The 21,564-nt window shown below is 44.3% G+C and overlaps 1 protein-coding gene across 16 annotated transcripts in view; it reads right to left on the reverse strand.

Annotated features, from left to right (window-relative positions):
• Positions 1 to 21,564, reverse strand: part of PTK2 (protein tyrosine kinase 2) — a 758,583-nt gene that overhangs the window by 626,479 nt on the left and 110,540 nt on the right. For all 16 annotated transcript variants that reach the window (XM_069220826.1, XM_069220825.1, XM_069220824.1 and 13 more), the window contains one exon: positions 8,706 to 8,732. Coding sequence is in view for 10 of the 16 variants with exons in the window: in XM_069220825.1 (XP_069076926.1) it covers positions 8,706 to 8,732 (27 nt within the window). In the remaining 6 variants the exon portion in view is untranslated. The remainder of the gene's footprint in view (positions 1 to 8,705; positions 8,733 to 21,564) is intronic.

A 21,564-nucleotide genomic window follows, 5' to 3' on the forward strand; every position in this document is an offset into this window, starting at 1 on the left:
CACAAACCACAACATTGAAAGAAAAAAGAAAACACGTGCTCAATACAACACTATAAATTATACTCAACATCCCCACCGACCTCTAACACATCACTGATATGTTCATGTAGCCAGCTATCAATTCTGCCCCCCAACAACACGTGCACACAAGATACAACACAGATAAACATGCAACAGATCACATCAGAAAGAATGCCTCATACACACACAGCTTATAAATGCCAAACAAAGGCAATCACAGAGATGCAATAAACCCCGAGACAGGCACAAGGCAGGCTATTATTCTAAGTGAGGCACAAGCAATAAATAACAGCTCTCTGATACACCTCTCGGACACCTACGAGCACATAACTTTAAAAAACCTAAATACAAAGTGCTCTATGAACATAATACCAAAGCACAGCTGGACACTTCCCAACACCAAGAACATATCATAAAGAAGTCAACTAAGGAAGCAGTCTATGGTGGAAAACCCAGGGGCACATGCGGAGGCACCCCAAACAGGTGGAAGCACCACGAGGCCTTACTAATAGCAGACTATGCGCTACGCAATATCAAGTAGCATAGCATGATTCTGCTAATAGTTGTTGAACCACATTAGGAAAATTGTTAAATTGGTGTTCAGCTTTTAAATGGGAGCAATAAAATCATCTTTACGTGACTGTGTTTGTCTATTGCACCCAGGCTTACATTAAAGTCAAGTGTAATGAATCTATCTTCCACTATTGCTTCTAAAAATAAAGCACTGCAGGTGTGTCTAGTGTTTTAGGTCTGGCCTGGAGCCAGCTTTAGCCATCTCCTCACTCGTGTTACCCCAAAATCTCATAAATACATACATATAAACATACAATAGGGGCTTTGCATCAGCTCTCATTATTTAATGGTATGTTCAGTTATCATTCACCACAATGTGCTTCTGCTCATCATGGCACACAGCGTGAGGAAATGGCCACTGGGAGAGAGGGAGAGGGGGAGAGAGAGAGAGAAAGAGAGGGAGAGAGAGACTTGATAATGGCCATTCTACCATATTCTCAGCCCTCTGCTTTTGGTGTTAGTAAAATGCTTTTCAAAATCCTTTTTTCGGAGACCCTGAGACTTTATCAAACAAGCATTTGCAATGCAATAGGGTCTCGCATTTCTCAGAGTTACAACTATTAGCAGTTTTAAATTCCCAACCGGACTTTTCTTGCCACATTAAATGGAAAAAAAACAGCGTGATCGCGCTGCTACAGTTCACTCGTAGGGACAGGTGAAGACAGCATGCAGGTAGAAAAGAAAAAAAAGAGCGCGACCGCGCTGCTACAGTTCACTCGTAGTGAAACCTATCGGCAAAAGTGCAATTATGCACGTAACCGGCAAAAGAGCAATTAACTATGTAACGGGGTCAATGTCATGCAAAGCGCTCGACTTCTGCCAAGCAGAACTGTGCTGCTAAAAAAAAAAAAAAAGTAGTCCACAAACCTGACGGGAAAGTGAGCCTTGCATGTTTTCAGTACTTGGTTGCTGCGCTCGAGGAGGGGTAACCACCGGAAAAGGCATGACATATGCGTGCCTTCCACTAATGAAAGCAAGCAGATTTTGAAAGGCAAGCCCACGAACCAATGAAAGACACTGACGTGACATGGACGGAGCTCCGAGCCCTTTTCTATCTACTAAAGCGTCTCACAAGCGCATGCAACGCAGGCTCGACCCTAAAAATGTGCCGATGCTTAAAATCGCACGCACATGTGTGCTGGAAAAGTAACTCCTTTGTGGTAGTGTGATTAGCGGACCCTGCTTCAGATCTTGAGGAGGTGACAATATCAATTTCACTACTGTGGAATGTGACAAAAGTACCCCTCTTCCAGCTTCTCTCCTTTTCCAATTATTGCTATGATAGCTGTTGCCTTGGGCACTCATTCATTCTGGGCAGGGAAGGGAATGAAAATGTCACTTACCCAGTGTACATCTGTTCGTGGCATCAGTCGCTGAGATTCACATGGTCTGCATAGCTCGCCATCTGGTGTTGGGTCGGAGTGTTACAAGTTGTTTTTCTTCGAAGAAGTGTTTTCGAGTCACTGGACCGAGTGGCTCCTCCTTCTGTGCTCATTGCGCATGGGCGTCGACTCCATCTTCGATTGTTTTCCCCGCAGAGGGTGAGGTAGGAGTTGTACTATAGTAATAGTGCCCGCGCAATGAAATGTGTAAGTATGTACCTATTAAAGGTTTAAATAATATATATACAAATGTACAAAATTGAAGGTAACTTCTGAACTGCTACAGGCTTCCGGGGAGGTGGGTGGGCCCATGTGAATCTCAGCGACTGATGCCACGAACAGATGTACACTGGGTAAGTGACATTTTCAGTTCGATGGCATCTGTCGCTGTAGATACACATGGTCTGCATAGACTAGTAAGCAGTTATTTCCCCATAAGCGGTGGTTTAGCCTGTAGGAGTAGAAGTTGTCTGAAATAGAGTTCTTAATACAGCTTGACCTACTGCAGCTTGTTGTGCGGAGAGCACATCTATACAGTAGTGTTTGGTGAATGTGTGAGGCGTAGACCATGTGGCTGCCTTACATATTTCATGCATTGGGATGTTTCCTAAAAAGGCCATTGAAGCACCTTTTTTCCTTGTTGAATGTGCCCTGGGAGTAATGGGCAGTTGTCTTTTTGCTTTAAGGTAGCAGATTTGGATGCATTTAACAATCCATCTGGCTATACCTTGTTTTGATATTGGGTTACCTGCATGAGGTTTTTGGAATTTAATAAATAGCTGTTTAGTCTTTCTGATGTTCTTTGTTCTGTCAATGTAGTACATTAATGCTCTTTTGACATCTAGTGTATGTAGTGCTCTTTCAGCCACAGAATCTGGCTGTGGGAAAAAAACTGGTAGTTCTACCGTTTGATTTAGATGGAACGGTGAAATAACTTTTGGTAAAAATTTTGGATTAGGTCGTAGGACGACCTTATTTTTATGTATTTGTATAAAAGGTTCCTGTGTTGTGAACGCTTGAATTTCACTTACTCTTCTCAGAGATGTAATGGCGATGAGAAAGGCAACTTTCCAGGTTAGGAATTGTATTCCGCAAGAGTGCATGGGTTCGAAAGGTGGGCCCATGAGTCTTGTTAGGACCACGTTTAGGTTCCATGAAGGAACAGGTGGTGTTCTTGGTGGTATAATTCTTTTAAGACCTTCTATGAATGCTTTGATGACTGGTATCCTATACAAGGAAGTTGAATAGGTAGTCTGCAAGTATGCAGATATTGCTGCAAGGTGTATTTTAATAGAAGAGAAGGCTAGCTTTGCTTTTTGTAAATGGAGCAAGTAATTTACTATATGTTTTGGAGTTGCGTCTAGTGGTTGTATCTGATTATGATGTCAGTAACAAACAAATCTTTTCCACTTACTTGCGTAGCAGTGTCTAGTGGATGGCCTTCTGGCCTGCTTTATGACCTCCATACACTCTTGGCTAAGTTGTAAGTGTCCGAATTCTAGGATTTCAGGAGCCAGATTGCTAGATTCAGCGATGCTGGATCTGGGTGTCTGATCTGTTGGTTGTGTTGCGTTAACAGATCTGGTTTGTTCGGCAGTTTGATGTGGGGTACTACAGAAAGATCTAGCAGTGTTGTGTACCAGGGTTGTCTTGCCCACGTTGGTGCTATTAAAATGAGTTTGAGTTTGTTTTGACTCAATTTGTTTACTAGATAAGGGAGGAGAGGGAGAGGAGGAAAAGCGTAAGCAAATATTCCTGACCAGTTCATCCATAGGGCATTGCCTTGGGATTGCTTGTGTGGGTATCTGGACGCGAAGTTTTGGCATTTTGCGTTCTCTTTTGTTGCAAACAAGTCTATTTGAGGTGTTCCCCAGAGTGTGAAGTAGGTGTTCAGAATTTGTGGGTGGATTTCCCATTCGTGGACTTGCTGGTGATCTCGAGAGAGATTGTCTGCCAGTTGATTCTGGATCCCTGGAATAAATTGTGCTATGAGGCGAATTTGATGGTGGATTGCCCACTTCCATATGTCTTGAGCTAATAAGCTTAACTGCGTTGAATGTGTTCCTCCTTGTTTGTTTAGATAATACATCGTTGTCATGTTGTCTGTTTTGACAAGGATGTATTTGTGGGTTATGATTGGTTGGAAAGCTTTTAGTGCTTGAAAAACTGCTAATAATTCTAGATGATTTATATGCAGTTTTGTTTGATGTATGTTCCATTGTCCTCTTATGTTGTGTTGATTGAGATGTGCTCCCCACCCTGTCATGGAAGCATCTGTTGTTATTACGTACTGTGGCACTGGGTCTTGGAAAGGCCGCCCTTTGTTTAAATTTATACTGTTCCACCATAGAAGCGAGAGGTAAGTTTGGCGGTCTATTAACACCAGATCTAGAAGGTGACCCTGTGCTTGAGACCACTGTGAGGCTAGGCACTGTTGTAAGGGCCTCATGTGCAGTCTTGCGTTTGGGACAATGGCTATGCATGAGGACATCATGCCTAGGAGCTGTAGTATTGTTCTTGCTTGTATTGTTTGATTTGGAGACATGTGTTGAATGACTCTGTTGAAATTGTGAATTCTTTGTGGAGTTGGCGTTGCTACTCCTTTTGTTGTGTCTATTATGGCTCCTAGATATTGCTGTACTTTGCTTGGCTGAACGTTGGATTTTGCAAAGTTGACGGTGAACCCTAGTTTGTAGAGGGTTTGTATGACTTGATTTGTGTGGTTTGAGCATTGTGTGAGCGAACTGGTTTTGATTAGCCAGTCGTCTAGATACGGGAATACATGTATTTGCTGCCTTCTGATGTGTGCAGCGACTACTGCTAGGCATTTTGTGAATACCCTTGGAGCGGTTGTTAAACCGAAAGGCAATACTTTGAATTGGTAATGTATTCCTTTGAATACAAACCTTAGATATTTTCTGTGTGATTGATGTATTGGTATATGGAAATATGCGTCTTTGAGGTCTAGTGTTGTCATGTAGTTGTGTTTTTTGAGCAATGGTAACACTTCTTGTAGTGTGACCATGTGAAAGTGGTCTGATTTGATGAATGTGTTTACTACTCTGAGGTCTAGAATTGGTCTCAGTGTTTTGTCCTTTTTTGGTATCAAGAAGTACAGTGAATAAACTCCTGTGTTTATTTGTGTACTTGGTACTAATTCTATTGCATTTTTTTGCAGTAGTGCTTGAACTTCTATCTCTAGAAGCTGTGAATGGTGTTTTGATAAATTTTGTGATTTTGGTGGTGTGTCTGGAGGGAATTGCAGGAATTCTATGCAATAACCATGTTGGATAATTGCTAAGACCCAAGTGTCTGTAGTTATTTCCTCCCATGCTTCGTAATATTGACCTATCCTTCCCCCCACTGGTGTTGTGTGGGGGGGGTGAGTGACGTGTGAGTCACTGCTTGTTGGTAGTGGTTTTGGGGCTTTGAAATCTTCCTCTATTCCTAGGGAATTGCCCTCCTCTATACTGGCCCCGAAAACCTCCCCTGTACTGTCCCTGGTAGGTGGACGGTGCGGACTGTGAGGTACTGGCTTGTGTGGCCTGACCCCGAAACCCTCCTCTAAAAGGTGTTTTGCGGAAGGTGGTATAAGATCCTCTGCTCTGCGGGGAGTAGAGTGCGCCCATGGCCTTGGCAGTGTCAGTGTCCTTTTTGAGCTTTTCTATGGCTGTGTCGACCTCAGGACCGAACAGAAGTTTTTCGTTTACTGGCATGTTAAGTACTGCCTGCTGAATTTCTGGCTTGAATCCAGACGTTCTGAGCCATGCGTGCCTACGGATGGTAACCGACGTATTAATGGTCCTTGCGGCTGTGTCTGCTGCATCCATAGAGTAGCGTATTTGATTGTTGGAAATGTTTTGACCCTCTTCAACAACCTGTTTTGCTCTTTTTTGTAGATCTTTTGGGAGATGTTCAATGAGATGCTGCATCTCATCCCAGTGGGCTCTGTCGTATCGCGCTAGCAGCGCTTGTGAGTTTGCGATGCGCCACTGGTTTGCTGCCTGGACAGCGACCCTCTTCCCGGCTGCATCGAACTTTCTGCTTTCTTTATCTGGGGGAGGTGCATCCCCAGAAGTGTGTGAATTTGCCCGTTTTCTGGCAGCCCCTACCACCACAGAATCTGGTGGCAGCTGAGAGGTGATGAATACAGGGTCCGTAGGAGGCGCCTTATACTTTTTGTCCACTCTAGGCGTTACTGCCCTACTTTTAACTGGCTCCTTGAAGATCTCTTTTGCATGGCGTAGCATGCCTGGGAGCATAGGCAGGCTTTGGTAGGAGCTGTGGGTGGAGGAGAGGGTGTTAAATAAAAAGTCATCCTCTACTTGTTCAGAGTGTAGTTCCACATTATGGAACTGAGCTGCTCTAGCCACCACTTGTGAATAGGCTGTGCTGTCCTCAGGTGGTGATGGCCTAGTTGGGTATGTGTCTGGGCTGTTATCAGACACTGGTGCATCGTACAAGTCCCACGCGTCATGATCTTGGTCGTCGTGGCTCATGGCGGTGTGAGCTGGCGAATGTGACGGGGTGTAAGTTGGCGAAGCCGGAGTTACAGGTGGAGGCGAGGGAGGAGGTGTTACAGTCTTTGCTGTTTGTTGCTGAGGAGCCTCTCGTGCTACAAACTGAAGTGTTCTCTTTCTTTTGACAGGTGGAAGGGTACTGATCTTCCCTGTCCCCTGCTGAATAAAGATACGCTTTTGCGTGTGATCCACTTCAGTGGATTGCAGTTCCTGTTCGAATCTGTGTCTTTTCATTTGTGAAGACATAGAAAGTTCTTCAGTATAGGAGCCTGAAACTGGGTCTGTTGGTGCTTTTTTTGGCTCCGAAAACCCTGTTGTTTGTTTTTTCGGCTCCGAGGTAACCTTCCTCTTCTTTTGTGCCGAAAAATCTTGGCCTCTATGGTCTTCGGCGCCACTGTCTCGGCGTCGATCCGTGTCGACACCGAACTCTCGGTGTCGATGCTTCTGTTTAGCACTCTCTCGGTCCCGAGGAGGCTGCGTGCCGGTGTCTCGACCGGAGTCGGACGATCTCGACACTGAATGGGCCTTTTTCGGTGCCGATTGTTGGTCACCGTGAAGTTGGGTGGAGCCATGGCCGGTTGGCAGTGGCGTCCCCTGGGCCTTTTTGCCTTTTTTAATTTCTGATCTCGACGTCTTACTCACAGTTTTTGTATTGTCGAGTTCGTCGGAGTCTGAATCCTGGATGGAAAAGGATTCTTCCTGTTCCTCTTCTGTCTCGAACTGTCGATGCTCCTTTGGCGTGGACGCCATCTGCAGTCTTCTCGCTCGACGGTCGCGCAGAGTTTTTCGGGACCGGAACGCCCGACAGGCCTCACAGGATTCTTCGCTGTGCTCGGGTGACAGGCACAGGTTACAGACCGAGTGTTGGTCCGTATAGGGATATTTGTTGTGGCATTCAGGGCAGAATCGAAACGGGGTCCGTTCCATCGGCGTTGTTCTCCACGCGGTCGGGCCGACTAGGCCCCGACGGTGTGCCGAAATCTACCCCGAAGGGCACCGAAGCGCTTCGATGTTCAATGCGTTGTCGTCTGTGTTTATCTCGAACCGGATCGCAACGATACCGTCGAAAATCTTCCGTTTTCAGCTATCTCTCCGTTCCGAAACTCGGAGCGACAGGAACACGTCCGAACCCGATGGCGGAAAGAAAACAATCGAAGATGGAGTCGACGCCCATGCGCAATGAGCACAGAAGGAGGAGCCACTCGGTCCAGTGACTCGAAAACACTTCTTCGAAGAAAAACAACTTGTAACACTCCGACCCAACACCAGATGGCGAGCTATGCATACCATGTGTATCTACAGCGACAGATGCCATCGAACATATTGTTACTTTGGCATCTTTTTCAGTAGACACCAAGGGGCACGCACATACAGTTACATATTCAACCAGTGGGTGCTTCGAACATCGTTTGAGAGTCTCCGCACTCAGAATGACCTTGATGCAAGTACGGCACCTCCTCAAAGTGCAGGACGAGCACGAGTCATTTCATGTTGAATTTCACAAGAGCTTACTTTTCTGGGAAATTGCGTTTTACTGGTTTGGATAGAGATATTATAAGCAAACAAAATGTTAGCATAATGATGCAGAACTTTGGAACTGGCTAAGTCATTAAACTGCCTCGAGACTGTTTGCACTATTTAACTAATGCATGAAGACACAATTCACACATTAAAACCATCCTAGTACAGGCTGGCACGGAGTGATGGCGTCACAACCAAGGATACTGCCCAGAGATTCCTGAAACTCTGCAGCAAGCCAGGTATCTAGTGCAGCAAGCACACCTGTCAAGAAGTCATCACCATGCCCCAGCCCTGTGTTAAAGGGAAGTGTCTAATGCACAGGGGTAGGAGTAGATTCTCTGTATATGTAAAGTACTCTGCTGCAGAAGGGGGTAGGTGAGCGCCGCACAAAAAACTACCGGAATCTCTGATGAGGATATGAAGACTGTGCGGCAATAAGCCGCGCAAAGGCACTTGTGTGTATTAAAGTGCATGCAAACATGAAAAATCAACCAACAATTTTTGTACAATAGAAAACATTTGATAGGGAACTATGCACTTCTTACACACAGACACACGAGATAAAAGTGCACGCCGCAGAAAGGTAAGGATTCAGAATGATTCAGTGTGTAAGGACAGGCACACATGCATGCACGTCAGCAGCCAAGGCAGGACACTTAATAGCATTTAATGACTGGACATGTCTTACCTGTCGCGAAGGAAGCCCTTGAAATATCTGAAAGACATAAGAGATTTCTTGCTTTAAGGGACAATTTCTCATTTCGAAAGTACATAACCAAAGACGAGTAATGACATGACTTATTGAGAAATGACAAAGACCATAATTTGCACAAATTAAGAAACATGCCCGATTAAAAAGGACATTTTTTCATCTTGGTAGTTCACATGTGCATCATGGAAAACGTTATTGTTGAGGGGGCCAACGTGTGCATGGTGTTTCCAAGTTTTTGCTCAAAAGTGTGCTCGGCTGGCTCTCATTCCTACCCAGGAGGACGATTCTAGGTTTGCAGGTAACATGCAAACACGATCCCATCCGTTATAATAAAACTTCTCAGCTCAAATCAAAGACCTAAGACAATAAAGCTGCCAAGAGGATCCATGCCATGTGCCCTCGCTTTTAAGCCAACAGCACTTTCCATGCTGGGATTCTAAAGCCCATACATGTCATACTGGAACTCCAAATCCCAGAATGCAGCATGCTGGTGACTGTAACCTCCGGGCTGACTCACTGGCGACCACTGGCATCTAATGAAGAGTGCGCGTTGTAGAACCTGGAACAAATGAGCGCAGCGATGCGAACGTAATCATTCCACCAGTCATCACCGGATGATAACAGCTGTTGTCATCAAAATACCATCATCAGAAACAATATGTATTTCCGACAAAGAACTCACATATGGTTAACAGCATTCCCCACTCTGAGGCAGGGGCTCTTCAGGTGTTGCAATGCTCCAGAAAGGAACTTCCGGTTAAAATTCGGGGGGAGGCAAGGAAGCCCTCCATACAGGTTCTGGTGATATCAAACTGCTCCCCTGACACCCCGAGACAAGGCTATCCCCCCTAAGTCAGTCTACTGCTCCAGTGCTAGACGGCTCGCTAGCGCCCACAAATCCGACAATTCTCTCCTGCTCTTTGACGCCCTCAAGTGGTCACCTCTGGAGCCACACGACGGTCTGTCTGGCACAGCACACCGTTCAGCTGTCTACGTCTCACAGAAGGTGGAACACTCTGGAAAACCAGACTTCTGAGAAGCCAGACCCTACTACTTCTCAAGCTACCTGGTTCAAGAAAACTACTCATCAGTGCTCTCTTTCAGGCAATGCACCGAGAATATTGGACATTCATCTGATTTTAGTATTAGCACATTCGGTCCTGATCTTCAAATTTGAACCAAAAAAACATTCACTGCACCCTGCCTACGTCTCTCTGACTGATCACATGCTTTTCTGTGTCTAGAGTTAGCCCAAACCATCAGATTTTCCCAAAATGTTATGTGGCTATATATTTATATATATATATTTTTTTTCCACAAATTGACAAAAGTCAAACACGGCACTCACAGGATTCTTGAGTTTATTATTTATTAGATCGATTTACCCAACGCCAACCTATTTCAACCCACAAGGTCTTAATCAAGGTCTTGATTAAGACCTTGTTGGTTGAAACGTGTTGGTGTTGGGTAAATCGATCGAATAAATTAGAAACTCAAGAATCCTGTGAGTGCCGTGTTTGACTTTTGTCAATTTGTGAAGAATTTTATACAGGGATTGGCCCTTCCCTGACACGAGCACCGACTTTATGGAGCGCGCCTAGAGGAGGCCATTTGAAGAAATTATTATATATATATATATATATATATATATATATATATATATATATAGTAATATACCTAATGATACATTTGTGTTATATCTACCGACCCATTTATGTTACACTCACTGGGGCATTTATATTAATTATATTATACCTACTGAGGAGTTTGCGTTACACCTACTGAGGAGTTTGCGTTTGCATTACACCTACTGACGCGTTTGCGTTATACCTACTGACACATTTGCGTTATACCTACTGACACATTTGCGTTATACCTACTGACACATTTGCGTTATACCTACTGATGAGTTTGTGTTAGTACTCTTGCTTCGGGGAGAGGAAATGAACCTCCCAAGGATTCTTAAGCAATCATACAGCTTTCATTGTCCCTAAGTCCAAACCTTGGTTGTAGCGGTTCTTCATCTGCGGTCTAAGGATAGGCATAGAGCCGACCCCCGCACACAGCTTTGAACTCTGGCAATCTGCAGTTTCTTCTAAGATGGCATACTGCTCTTTCTAGCCTTGGTGGAAAATGGATATTTTAAATGAATCCTAAAACTCTGACTACTCTGTATCAAGCAGCCCTTACTCTGCATTCTTAATTCCACTCCGAGGAGGTGGAGGGAGCTGTGCAAAAGAGTAGCCACATTTCTTCTTGGCTTCAGAGTGGGTTACTTTGGAAGTACCAGTGAGACACAAGTACAAGGATTTTAAAGAGAGATTCCTGGAGCAGAATAACTTGACATTTCCAGATCGACTTCAGGGCTTTGTAAGACCTTGTTAATCACTGATAATTTGTGTACAGTCCTCCCCCCCCCTTAGGGCAGGAGGATATCCAAAATGGAACAGCCAGGACCTGGGGAGAGACTACACCAGTGGTCTTCAAACTCTGTAAAGGTGAGCCGTGCCCGCCCAAAAATATTTTTGTGTAAGACTTCCCTCAAGCTTTGGTGGATGGTGAGTAAAATAAATGACCTCTCCAAAAACTGGCCCTCTCACATGTCCACTTGCCTTCATGTCACTTCCCCTTCATCAAGTCAGTATCCAATTCTCCTGTCCATTAACAGCTGACATTTAACGGCCCCATTTACTGAACAGCATAGAAGCTTCCTACAAGCGTCTACCTCTCCTGTCAGTGCCCACCTTTCCTATCACTGCCATTCCCTCCACCATGACACACTTCCTCAATCACTGCCCTTGGCCTTTGTCAATGTCCACCTCTTCTGCTAATTTCCAACTGCCCGAGCGTCTAGTGCCAAATATCACCTCTTGCATCACCCCCCCATATCCTCAGTCTTTTCTCCACAACACACTTTCTCTCGCCTATCACTCACTGTACGTCAATCCTACTTCTTGATTGTTTCTTGTCACTCGCCTCCTAACAGACACTGCCCTTCTGACACGCCATTGCCCCCTAGCTACCATTGCTCTTCTCACCTGAAAGTTCCCACTTTTATAGTTACCTGCACTTCTATAAACTGCCTTTCCCTGTTCCAGCACCTTCCAATCACTAACCACCAGCTCGAGCCTCTGAGTGTTGGCAGTGATTCCCTCCTCCTCAGTACTTCAACAATTCGAGAGAACTGATTGTCCCCCTAGGATTCTTTGCTTGAAACTAAGTAAACTCACTGGACCTTCATCATGAGCTGTCTTCCTGCAACACATCTGTGACTCTCCTCCATCTTGCATTTGGACTTAGCTCTTCAGCAATGTTCAACGAGAGCCCCGAGAATGAGCACAAGTGCCCTTAAAAAGAGGCTTGAAACAAGATTAACCTATACAATAACAGTGGAAAAGATATTCCTGTCATTGTGTGCGAGGACTTCCTTTTGGGTCTTTGTTTAGAGGCAGTTGTGCGTGCTCGCAATCAACTTTAGCACAGAAATAAAACACCTGGCATATGAGTATTGCTTTGTTGTGGGACTCGTGCCTCCCCTAGGCATGGCGCCCCCTTCCTTTTAGAGTCACAGGCCCACAGGGGGGAGCAGCACACAATATGAAGACCACTGATCTTCACTGACTGGCCTGTTAGTGGAGTTTCATTTTGGATGGAGGGTCCATGGAGGTGACCCTCTGCGGTAATGGAAGCTGTAGGACACCGGCATCCTAAGCAGGCACCTGCTGGAGTCCACAGCCGAGGCATGACTGGCAGGAAGAGAGAACATCTAGCAAACACTGGAGCAGCGCAAAAGCAGCTACCACACATGGGAGTGAACACTGATCTGTAGAATTAAATCTCTGGCACCCCAGGGGCAGTGTAAGCCAGAGTCTGCCCCTCTGGGAGTCCTGGTGCCCCCTAAAGGAAGGTGCTTGAGAGCTCTTTCCCCACAATCAACAACTAATGCAGGAAAATAGCTGGAACAAGAGCCACAATATAACCACGCCTCCTGAATGATGTAATCGACTACTGAGTGAGGGCACCCACCTCAGACCCCCGAGCTGATGTCCATCAGCGCTCCGCACTGAAAGACCAGGCAGAATGACCTTATCCACCGATAACTCCAAATTGCTGGCTTGGGATTCCCTGGGGCAGAGCTGGATTTGACTCAGCAGACACAAACTGCCTTTTTATATCAAAGTACAGTTCCAGCCATGACTCAGAAACAGGCGCTGCCCGAGCAGATCCAATAGATCCTACTTAGAGGCCGTGGATATTCAATTAGGAGCGATAAAGTAAAGTGTACTGCTTCTATCCCAGATAGTAATGAAAATGTAATTCTCCACATTTGCGAAGTGGAGAGGGAGAAGGGCGGAAGGAGAGAGGGAGAGACGGTGTATAACAGGGAGAGAGAAAATGTATCTGCCATTAAGGCAAATGTTTCAATCCCCCTTGGTGAAATGGTGGTCATTCGGCGCTCGCCCGCTTGGCAGATGGTGCTCCGCCTCCATTCCGCCACACAGCGGAGAAGACTTCCTCTGCCTAAGACATAGCGGTAAGTCCCTCCTTGGACACCATAGTAAACGTCACCAGCGGCAGCCTGCGGGAACCAGAAAAGTCAAGTCTTGCACTGGCTGGCAGTAAACGTTCTGTGCCAGAGACTATTAATTTCCGCCATATAAAAGAAACTAAGCTTAAGTTTGGTGTGCTTAAAATAGGAGTGGAGGGGCCACACATAGGGTACAGAGTGGTTTTCCGCCTACCATTTGAAGGTTCTACGCAACTGACAGCAAAGAGATCAAAGTCTCCAATAGTGAAAATGGAAGTGAATTGGAAGCCCTATATTTTCATATATATATATATATTCATATATATATATTCATATATATATATATATATATATATATATATATATATATATATATATATATATATATATGCAAATGAATGCTGGTCTTTCCCCACAACCTAGCAAGATACACCATACGCTGTTTGTCATGTTTACAGTGGCCGCTCCAGCTGAACATGTCAACCTATTGTGGTGACAGAGAGTCTGCTAAATTACTAGAAACCTGGTGATGAAGTACTCAATGCCTTCCCCCCCCATACCCGCAGAGCTTTCGACTATCAGACTTTCTGAACAACAGATATGCAAGGGGCCATACGTGAGTGAAACCAGACAAGCGATCTGCAAGGGATACGATGAGCCAAGATGGAAATTAGTGGTTGATATGTATGAGTCAGTTCTGAGTACTGTGAAGCTGCGCTCGCTGGTAGTGAAGTGACTTGGCAAGACGTGTTTTCCAGGTATCACGTCACTTTTCCTAAAAACAAGACATCTTTGAGAGCCTCATCCAAAGTACTCGCAAGTTGTCCAGATTTGTGAAACTGATCCAGATCTGCTGAAGGGAATTGGTAAACTGTCTTTAGTAGTTAACATTGTGGAAGTAAACTGGCTGTTAATGAAAGGGCATCAACAGAGGAAGAAAGTCTATGAAAATGTTTTGAGTGTTGGATATGTTTTTTATCATTGTTTATTATTTACACTGATATTCTTGATTTAGATTTATTTTCTTAGGAACTTACGTGAAGTGTATTTTTGTTTTTTTCATTAAACTGAAAAAAATATAAATTAAACAAAAGAAGAAGTCAAAATTAATTAAGGAATAAGGTTACGCTGTCCCTCACAGTGACACACGCAAGCTATTTGTCCCTTTCTTCCTACAAATGGACAGTCCAAGCTGCCAACTGCTCCTGGAGCAGATTTTAATGGCCAAATCCAAACATCTGCCAACCTCAAAATAGTACTTATGCGGTTCTACATTTCAGAAATGTGATTATCGAATTGGTCCAGTTTCTGCAGTGAGAAGAGGATCAGCATGTGTGCTTGCTCAGAATTATCACAGTGCAGGGTCAGTGGTCACATGGCACCTGCAGGTCTCTCTACCAGACAGATGTGGGACTATTCATCAAATGCCGCGTGGTATCTTTGCTAACCTAACTGTAAATGCTAGGAAGAGGCGGGGACTTGACACAGGACACTAGAGCATGACAAGTGGACTCATGCAGATGACCCATTAGCAGCAGCGAGTTCGTAATTAGGGCTTCCACAGAGAAGTTACCTCATGAAGAGGAGCTAAGAGAAGGGGGTGTCTGTGTTTGGCTTTGCAGAGGAATGTGTTCAAGTTTGCCTAATGTATGAAAGTTGCAGCGTGTTTTTTTTTATTTATTTTTTTTATTTGTTTTTTTAGAGCAGGTGGGGCGGCGTGGCTACAAGGTAGCCATTTATTTCCCGCGTATCCGCAGAGGAACAAGGACTTCCTTGTACGAGGCCTACCCTGGCAGCCATACTGCTTCCGTTATGCCTGAGAAGATGACTGAAAGAGGTCAGGAAACCTGGACATTGCAACGTTCACAAACGCCCCTCTATGGTTTCAAAAGTAGATATCTGTTAATATATATATTAGTTGTCTCTAAAATACAGGGTGTAAAAAGGTGCCTAGTGAATCTCGGCTGCCGCCTGGTCTTATCGCACAGCAAGTGAGGCGGCCTCCTCTCATCACCACGTCCCAAAAATAGTGGTGCGCAGGCTTCCAGGAGGGTGGGCTTCAGGCCTTATTTTTACTAGGATTTTTTTTTCCTCGGACGCAAAACAGCCCTAAAACAGCGCTGGTTATTTTAAAAATATGTGCAGGTTTACGTCAGGACATCATCCTGTTTACGCCACCGTGACAATCCCACTGCGGTGCAGGGCTTGAAATGGAAAAATAGAAGGGCAGATACTCTGTACCAGAGTACCTGCTTGTTTCTGAGAAGTGCTGGTACTCTCCAATTAAGTGTTGCGTTTTTCTTGAGAAGTGCAGGTACTCTCCCTCTCAAAACAAAAAAGTGCCGGTACGCAGTACCGCTCCATTTAAAGCACTGGCGGTGACCATTCTCTAGGCTACTTCTCTCTGCATTACGAGTACTTTTCAGGCCGCTAATGCAGACTTAGGGCAGGGACAGCACTGTAGAAGTCATATGTGTCCTCACCTATGCTTTGTCGTGAACAGTGCTTATTCTATTACTGAGCCTGCTTTTACTCTGTCACCCACAATCAAATGCCCATATTGATCCCAGTCAAGGCAAAAGAAAAATTTTGTCTACATGACAGAGGGTCAGTGTTGATTAAATACTCTTAAATTAAGGATTGTCAAAAGCCGAGTTCCCGACCAGGGGATGTGTTTTTCAAGTGACTCATGTGAAGTATTAACAACAGGTCTTCGTTCAACCTCTGGTGTAAAATCCGTGATGATGACTAGGCCGTACTTCACCTGGAGACCCTATGTGATGATCACAACAAACGGAGAACCCTGGAACAAAAAACAGGCCCAGCAAGCAAATACGTCTAAAGTGCTGCCCCTCCCAAAAAAAATATAATACCAGGGTATACGGCTTCATACCAAACTGCCTGGCAAAAAATCATTAGAACAGCAAATGAGCCGAAAAATATCCGGGTGCCACATGGTAAACAAACGCTGACAAAGGTAATCAGTGCCGCTTTTCTGCAGTGAAAAGGTTTTCTCAAGTTTTAAGATACCATATAAGCAGCCGCGGTGCAAGCTTCATTCACTAGAGAACATCCACCAGGAACAATACTCGGAGCTTCCCTCGGTGATATATATATATATATATATATATATACACACACACACAAAGACACAAACACACGGGTACAGCAAACCACAGCATGCAGGAGAGCAAGTATCCCTCATAGAAAGTGATTAACAAGAACAACTGCTCCGGTTCGAATAGTCAATAAATGACCTCGTGTCAGCATCTCTGATAAGTCGAGTTACACAGGGGCCACATAAGAAAGTGATCACCAGAGGAGCCAGTACGTTTAAAAGGCAGAGGGGCCACACTTCACAATGACACGCCTGCGGCGCAGTCTAGATTTGATACAATTGTCCTCAAACGTGGCTCTGCCCCTCGCCTAAAAAACATGCCATTGGCTCACAAAATGGTAAACAGATTTCTCACAATTATTCTATGACATGGTAAACGCTGCGACCGACGTAAATACCTTTTGTGGAAATTTAACAAATACTGATAAAACGTGTCTGTAGTGTGCTTTTCAGTTTTTCGAAATAAACGTGTGCAGCCTCCAATCTAGAAAACAAGCCAAACATTTCAAGTGATCGTGGAGTTGAGGAGCACATCGAAAGAAAATAAGTAAAACAATGAAATCTCTTAATTTTTCATTAGGATAAAGCCCGCAGCTTGAAAATAGATTGTAATCAAAGGAGCCAAAATGTGTAAGGGACTTAAGGAGGTGTCACAGAAACGCTGACAAAAACGGAGGTTCATTCTCGGTTTTTTTTCCCATATCCTATATTATTTTGGCCTCATGTCATGTGTCACACACCTTCACCCAGTCTTAACGTTTTATCCAAAAGCACTTTGCATGATGGAATTTATGAGATAGTACAAACAATGTTAAAAGTGAAAGTGAAAGCCTCAAAGTGCAAGGCGCGTTTGCCTAAAATAATAGGACTGGCTGCACAGCACAGGGGGCCAATGGGCAGTTCTGAACATAGTTAAAGCCTTTTAACGTTGCAGTTACATTTAGTTTTTTTTTTTTTTTTAAGTGAACTCAGATACATGATTGCCAACAACCTGTAGTAATAAAAGTGTCCATAGACTGACCCTATCTCAGAAATTAGACATTAAATGTTATTTACAGGCCAGGGTATCACAATTATTTCTCAGCCTGGACATGACTGACAAAACACACAAATCTTCTCTATTTTTTCCACACTAAATCACAATGCTGTTTTTTAATGTGTTTTTGTGTCCCTTACAAAGAAACTAACTGCATCTCTTGGCCTGGGTATAGCGTCTCTCTCTTAAAGCCGTTTTGCTCTTTCTGCCCGGTCTGAAGAGTTATTACAATTCTGCACTGGAACAAACTAATCCTTGCTGGCTACCAAAAGCAGGAATCTCGTTTTGACATAAGTCATAAGATAAAGGGCAGGTCGAGATCCAGTCCTCGGACATAAACCTGCACCAAAAAATTATACTACAGTATTTCATCCCCTTAAGGCTCCTACTGCTTCTGCCCGCAGTAGTACCACCACCTAACCAGTGCAAGCATGCCTGGAGCAGTCTGTGAAAACAGCAGCTCAGTACATCCCACCCATCCACTCATTCACCCACTAGGATTTGTAACCAACCAGAACAAACCGCGCCACATTAGCCAAAGCTTGAAAGGATCTCATCCGTGCACCAACAGAGAACAGAAGGTGGCTGCTAGCCAGTCACCGAATCCCCAACATCTCTCTCAACAGACATGGACAGACCTGCTGTCAATGACCTCACTGGACCAATCACCAGCCCTTCCAGTAGGATGCACACTTCATCCTATCCCATTCCTCCTACAAATCAGGAGTGATCTAATGTAACCGCGCTCAGCCCTACTCCAGCCTTCAATGCTTCATCCGTGCAGTTTTGACAATCCCAACCCTGTCAATCCAAAGAAATCACACAGCCTCATACCAGTGAAATGACAGCCCCTCACCTGCCAATGCGGCCTTCTTAAACTGTAGCTCTGCTGTTGCTCGGCATCCTAACCAGGAGTGCGGCCAGGACATGCTGTCTTCAAGGGCAACACGTCTGCATGTTTATTTTCTCCACAGGACACGTAGGCTCCACCCTCTAGACCACAAACTATTGGGGCGACAGCTTACAGAACATCAATATGTGGGAGAGAGGACCGCCAGCAGCTAAGGCCAGATATGCTCCCATACATATAGGATGTTCAGACTGGCATTTATGATTCATTCATGTAAAACCTTCACTGTTCGAGTTCTCATAGGAAATACAGTGAGCTATCAGGCCAGCTTGCATTGATAACAGTGGTTCAAATATAAAAATGTGTGCGGTTGCAAAATGAACCAATTTCTACCTCTATGTTATGCACCCACAATGCTCATTGTTTTTTGAAAATGCGTACAGAAGAATGGACGGCTGGTAGTTTCATTTGAAAAACAATGTACCCAAAAATATTTGAAACTCACAAAAGTAAACAAAGGTTGCCCTTTTGTTAAACAGCTGTGCAACTTGTGGCTTACAAAATGTACACCAAAAATATTTGCAACTCGGAAAAAAATAAACAAAGGTTACAGCGTTTTTCTTCTGAAACTATAGTGCTTATAAGGACGCCTTTTAGATGATTTCCCTAAACCATCATTTGATTTAACATGTCTGATACATGCCGATTTTTAAAATGGATTATTCTGTTTTCGCCTGAACAAATATACATGTATATGTTTGCATGCACGAAAATCTGCAGAGCATTTGCAAATTCACTTGTTAAAAGTTTTATTTGTTATGCCTCCGGTGGGAATAATTATTCCCCTGTAGAGAAACTCCATTCCCTGAAAAAAAGTTTTACTCCTATACTTGTCAGGAGTACATTTACAACCTTTCTGGGGGTGGAGTTTGATTGGAGATGGCAGGAGAAATACTCAAAGGCTGGTACGTTTATGGGTATGCACGAAGTTAGAGAGCACTGGAGCCCTCTAAGGAGCACCTCTGTCGACTTCCAGGCCCTCTTAGTAGATCTGCCCAAATGAAAATCCTCACGCGATAAAATTATTTTTGAGCAAAACAAGCTACTTTTGCGGGTGTAAACCAACTTCGGTGCATAAGTAGCCCAGACTCTGAAGCTCATCTGGTAGTAGCGCGTAAATGCACGAGCATCCGTGCATCACTCAGCATGTGCACCCTATGGAAAACAAGGGGGCCTGTGCACAGTGCGATGAAGTGATCGACCCAAGAAGAACACAAGTTGTTCAAGGAGAGAATGTTAATCCTCTGCTATGAACCTAATCACTGGGCTGAAAGTATAGGCTAGAAGTGCAATGGGAGATTATTTACAGTGACATTTGTTGGAATCAAGTGAATGCTTAAAAGCAACTTTGCCAGAGCAAGTCACATGACTCATCCTCAGAAACTAAAGTAAGAAAGGGACCAATGATTTAACCTGAACCCTACTACGCGCAGGCATCCAGCATGACGCAACTGTTGCTATGTTCCGCGCTGGACTGTGAATAAAAAGCTAGCCTCAACAGATACAGTCAAAAACGGAGCCCCTGTATATGCAGAACTTGTGACTGTTCAAAGATGTGAGACAAATGGTGCCATAGTATGTTCAGAGTCTGGTACAATCAGAAAGTTGTATGATTAGAGCTTTGCTAAAAGACAAACCCTGACCCCAGGGGAGTCCTGGTATATTCAAACAGGCTATTTCACTCAGTGTCACTGAGTGTGACAAGCAGATGTGTAAAGCACCTTGTCCCTTGGGTAGGTAGTTATTTGATAAAATGACAGATCCCTCTTCCACATTGCAAGTTCTTTTAATGTTTGTCATTACATCTAGGGAGCGCAGGGTGCAGGCGACTGACTCAGCACCACATGTGATTTCCAGTGTTTTGAGAGATACAGGTGTTCCTTTAACTGTGGAGAAGACCACCGAGCCCACTTTCCTGCAAGTGTCTCTGGGTACCCAGATGAATTCTGGGAGTGGTTTGTCTCACTTGAACATAGGGGTAAAAAATGCAATGCTTGCCACAACCCTATCACACCCTCTCTGGGAGCCAGGGCGGTTGTCCAGCATCATCTACATGTCTTGGGAACGAGGCTGTGGATCAGCGAATAAGAGGGAGAATGGCTATGGATCTCCCATCAGCATGACTTTCGTGGAGTCTGAGGAGTGGCCTGCGCTGGCACTGTCCACACCGTTCCCTTCACATTCCATCCATGGCACTCCTTAGGACTCCATCTTCCTGTCATGGCGCTCGTGTCATGGTACTTCCTCCCAGGGAATATTTTAATATAAATTATTCCTGCCACTAGTGCATTCCTTACAATAAAAGCACGTGTTTTTAAAAGTATTTCACATCACTGCTCTGCCACTTGTAAGCTCTGTAAACAACAGTTGTTACCATCATCCAATTTATATGAGGGAATGCAGCTCAAGCCTTACCACTCACTGGATTGTTTACAATACATATATAAAACCATATTTCTCTTTAGGGATACCTTAAAAGGCAGGGTTGATTAGATTTATTTTTTAAATGTATCTACCACAAACTAGAGTCCCGTTGTAATGAGAGAGAGTATGCATCCTTGTGTTAACAGGAAGGCATGGCCACAACTTTAACGACCACAGGCCTCCTTCAAAAAGCTACAATCACAGAGCCTCCTCATGAACCACAGTTTCCACCAACAGATACAAAGGTACAACATGCAGTAACAACCCATGACCAGCAGCCCACGCTTCTTAGTTTATTGTAACCTATGTACATTGTATCTTTTTGACAACCCCAATTAAGCATATACACTTACACATTATTTATGTATTTTCCTCTTGGTCCTTCGAAATACAAATAATACTCAGACTTTAATTTGGACATAGCTTTCACTCCCTCTTTGTGACCGAAAATGACATTCTTTTCAATTTCTTCAACTTAACAATTCTCTACATTAGCCCTGAATAGAAAACATCTTATGAACACCATCAGATGACAAGATAATCAATTATCAGGTAAAAGGGTCCACTCCTATAACAAATTATGTCTCTTTTAGGTTCCAACTACTAGACAGCGTACATGCTGTCTGTTGGAAGGCATCCTGTGGCCTGCTAAGAATACTGAGGTGTTTAAAGCCTACCCATTGCTTACCATTGGCTATCTTTCCTTGTCACTCTAAGTTGCCTGCTTCTTATTTACTTGTTCCAGCTTGTCAATCTTGTGTTTGCCCCTCCCATGGAGCATTACCTCTTTACAACCTCTGACTGGCTGGCATTGCTGCT

This window comes from Pleurodeles waltl, chromosome 2_2, assembly GCF_031143425.1.
Source record: "Pleurodeles waltl isolate 20211129_DDA chromosome 2_2, aPleWal1.hap1.20221129, whole genome shotgun sequence".
Taxonomy (NCBI): Eukaryota; Metazoa; Chordata; class Amphibia; order Caudata; family Salamandridae; genus Pleurodeles; species Pleurodeles waltl.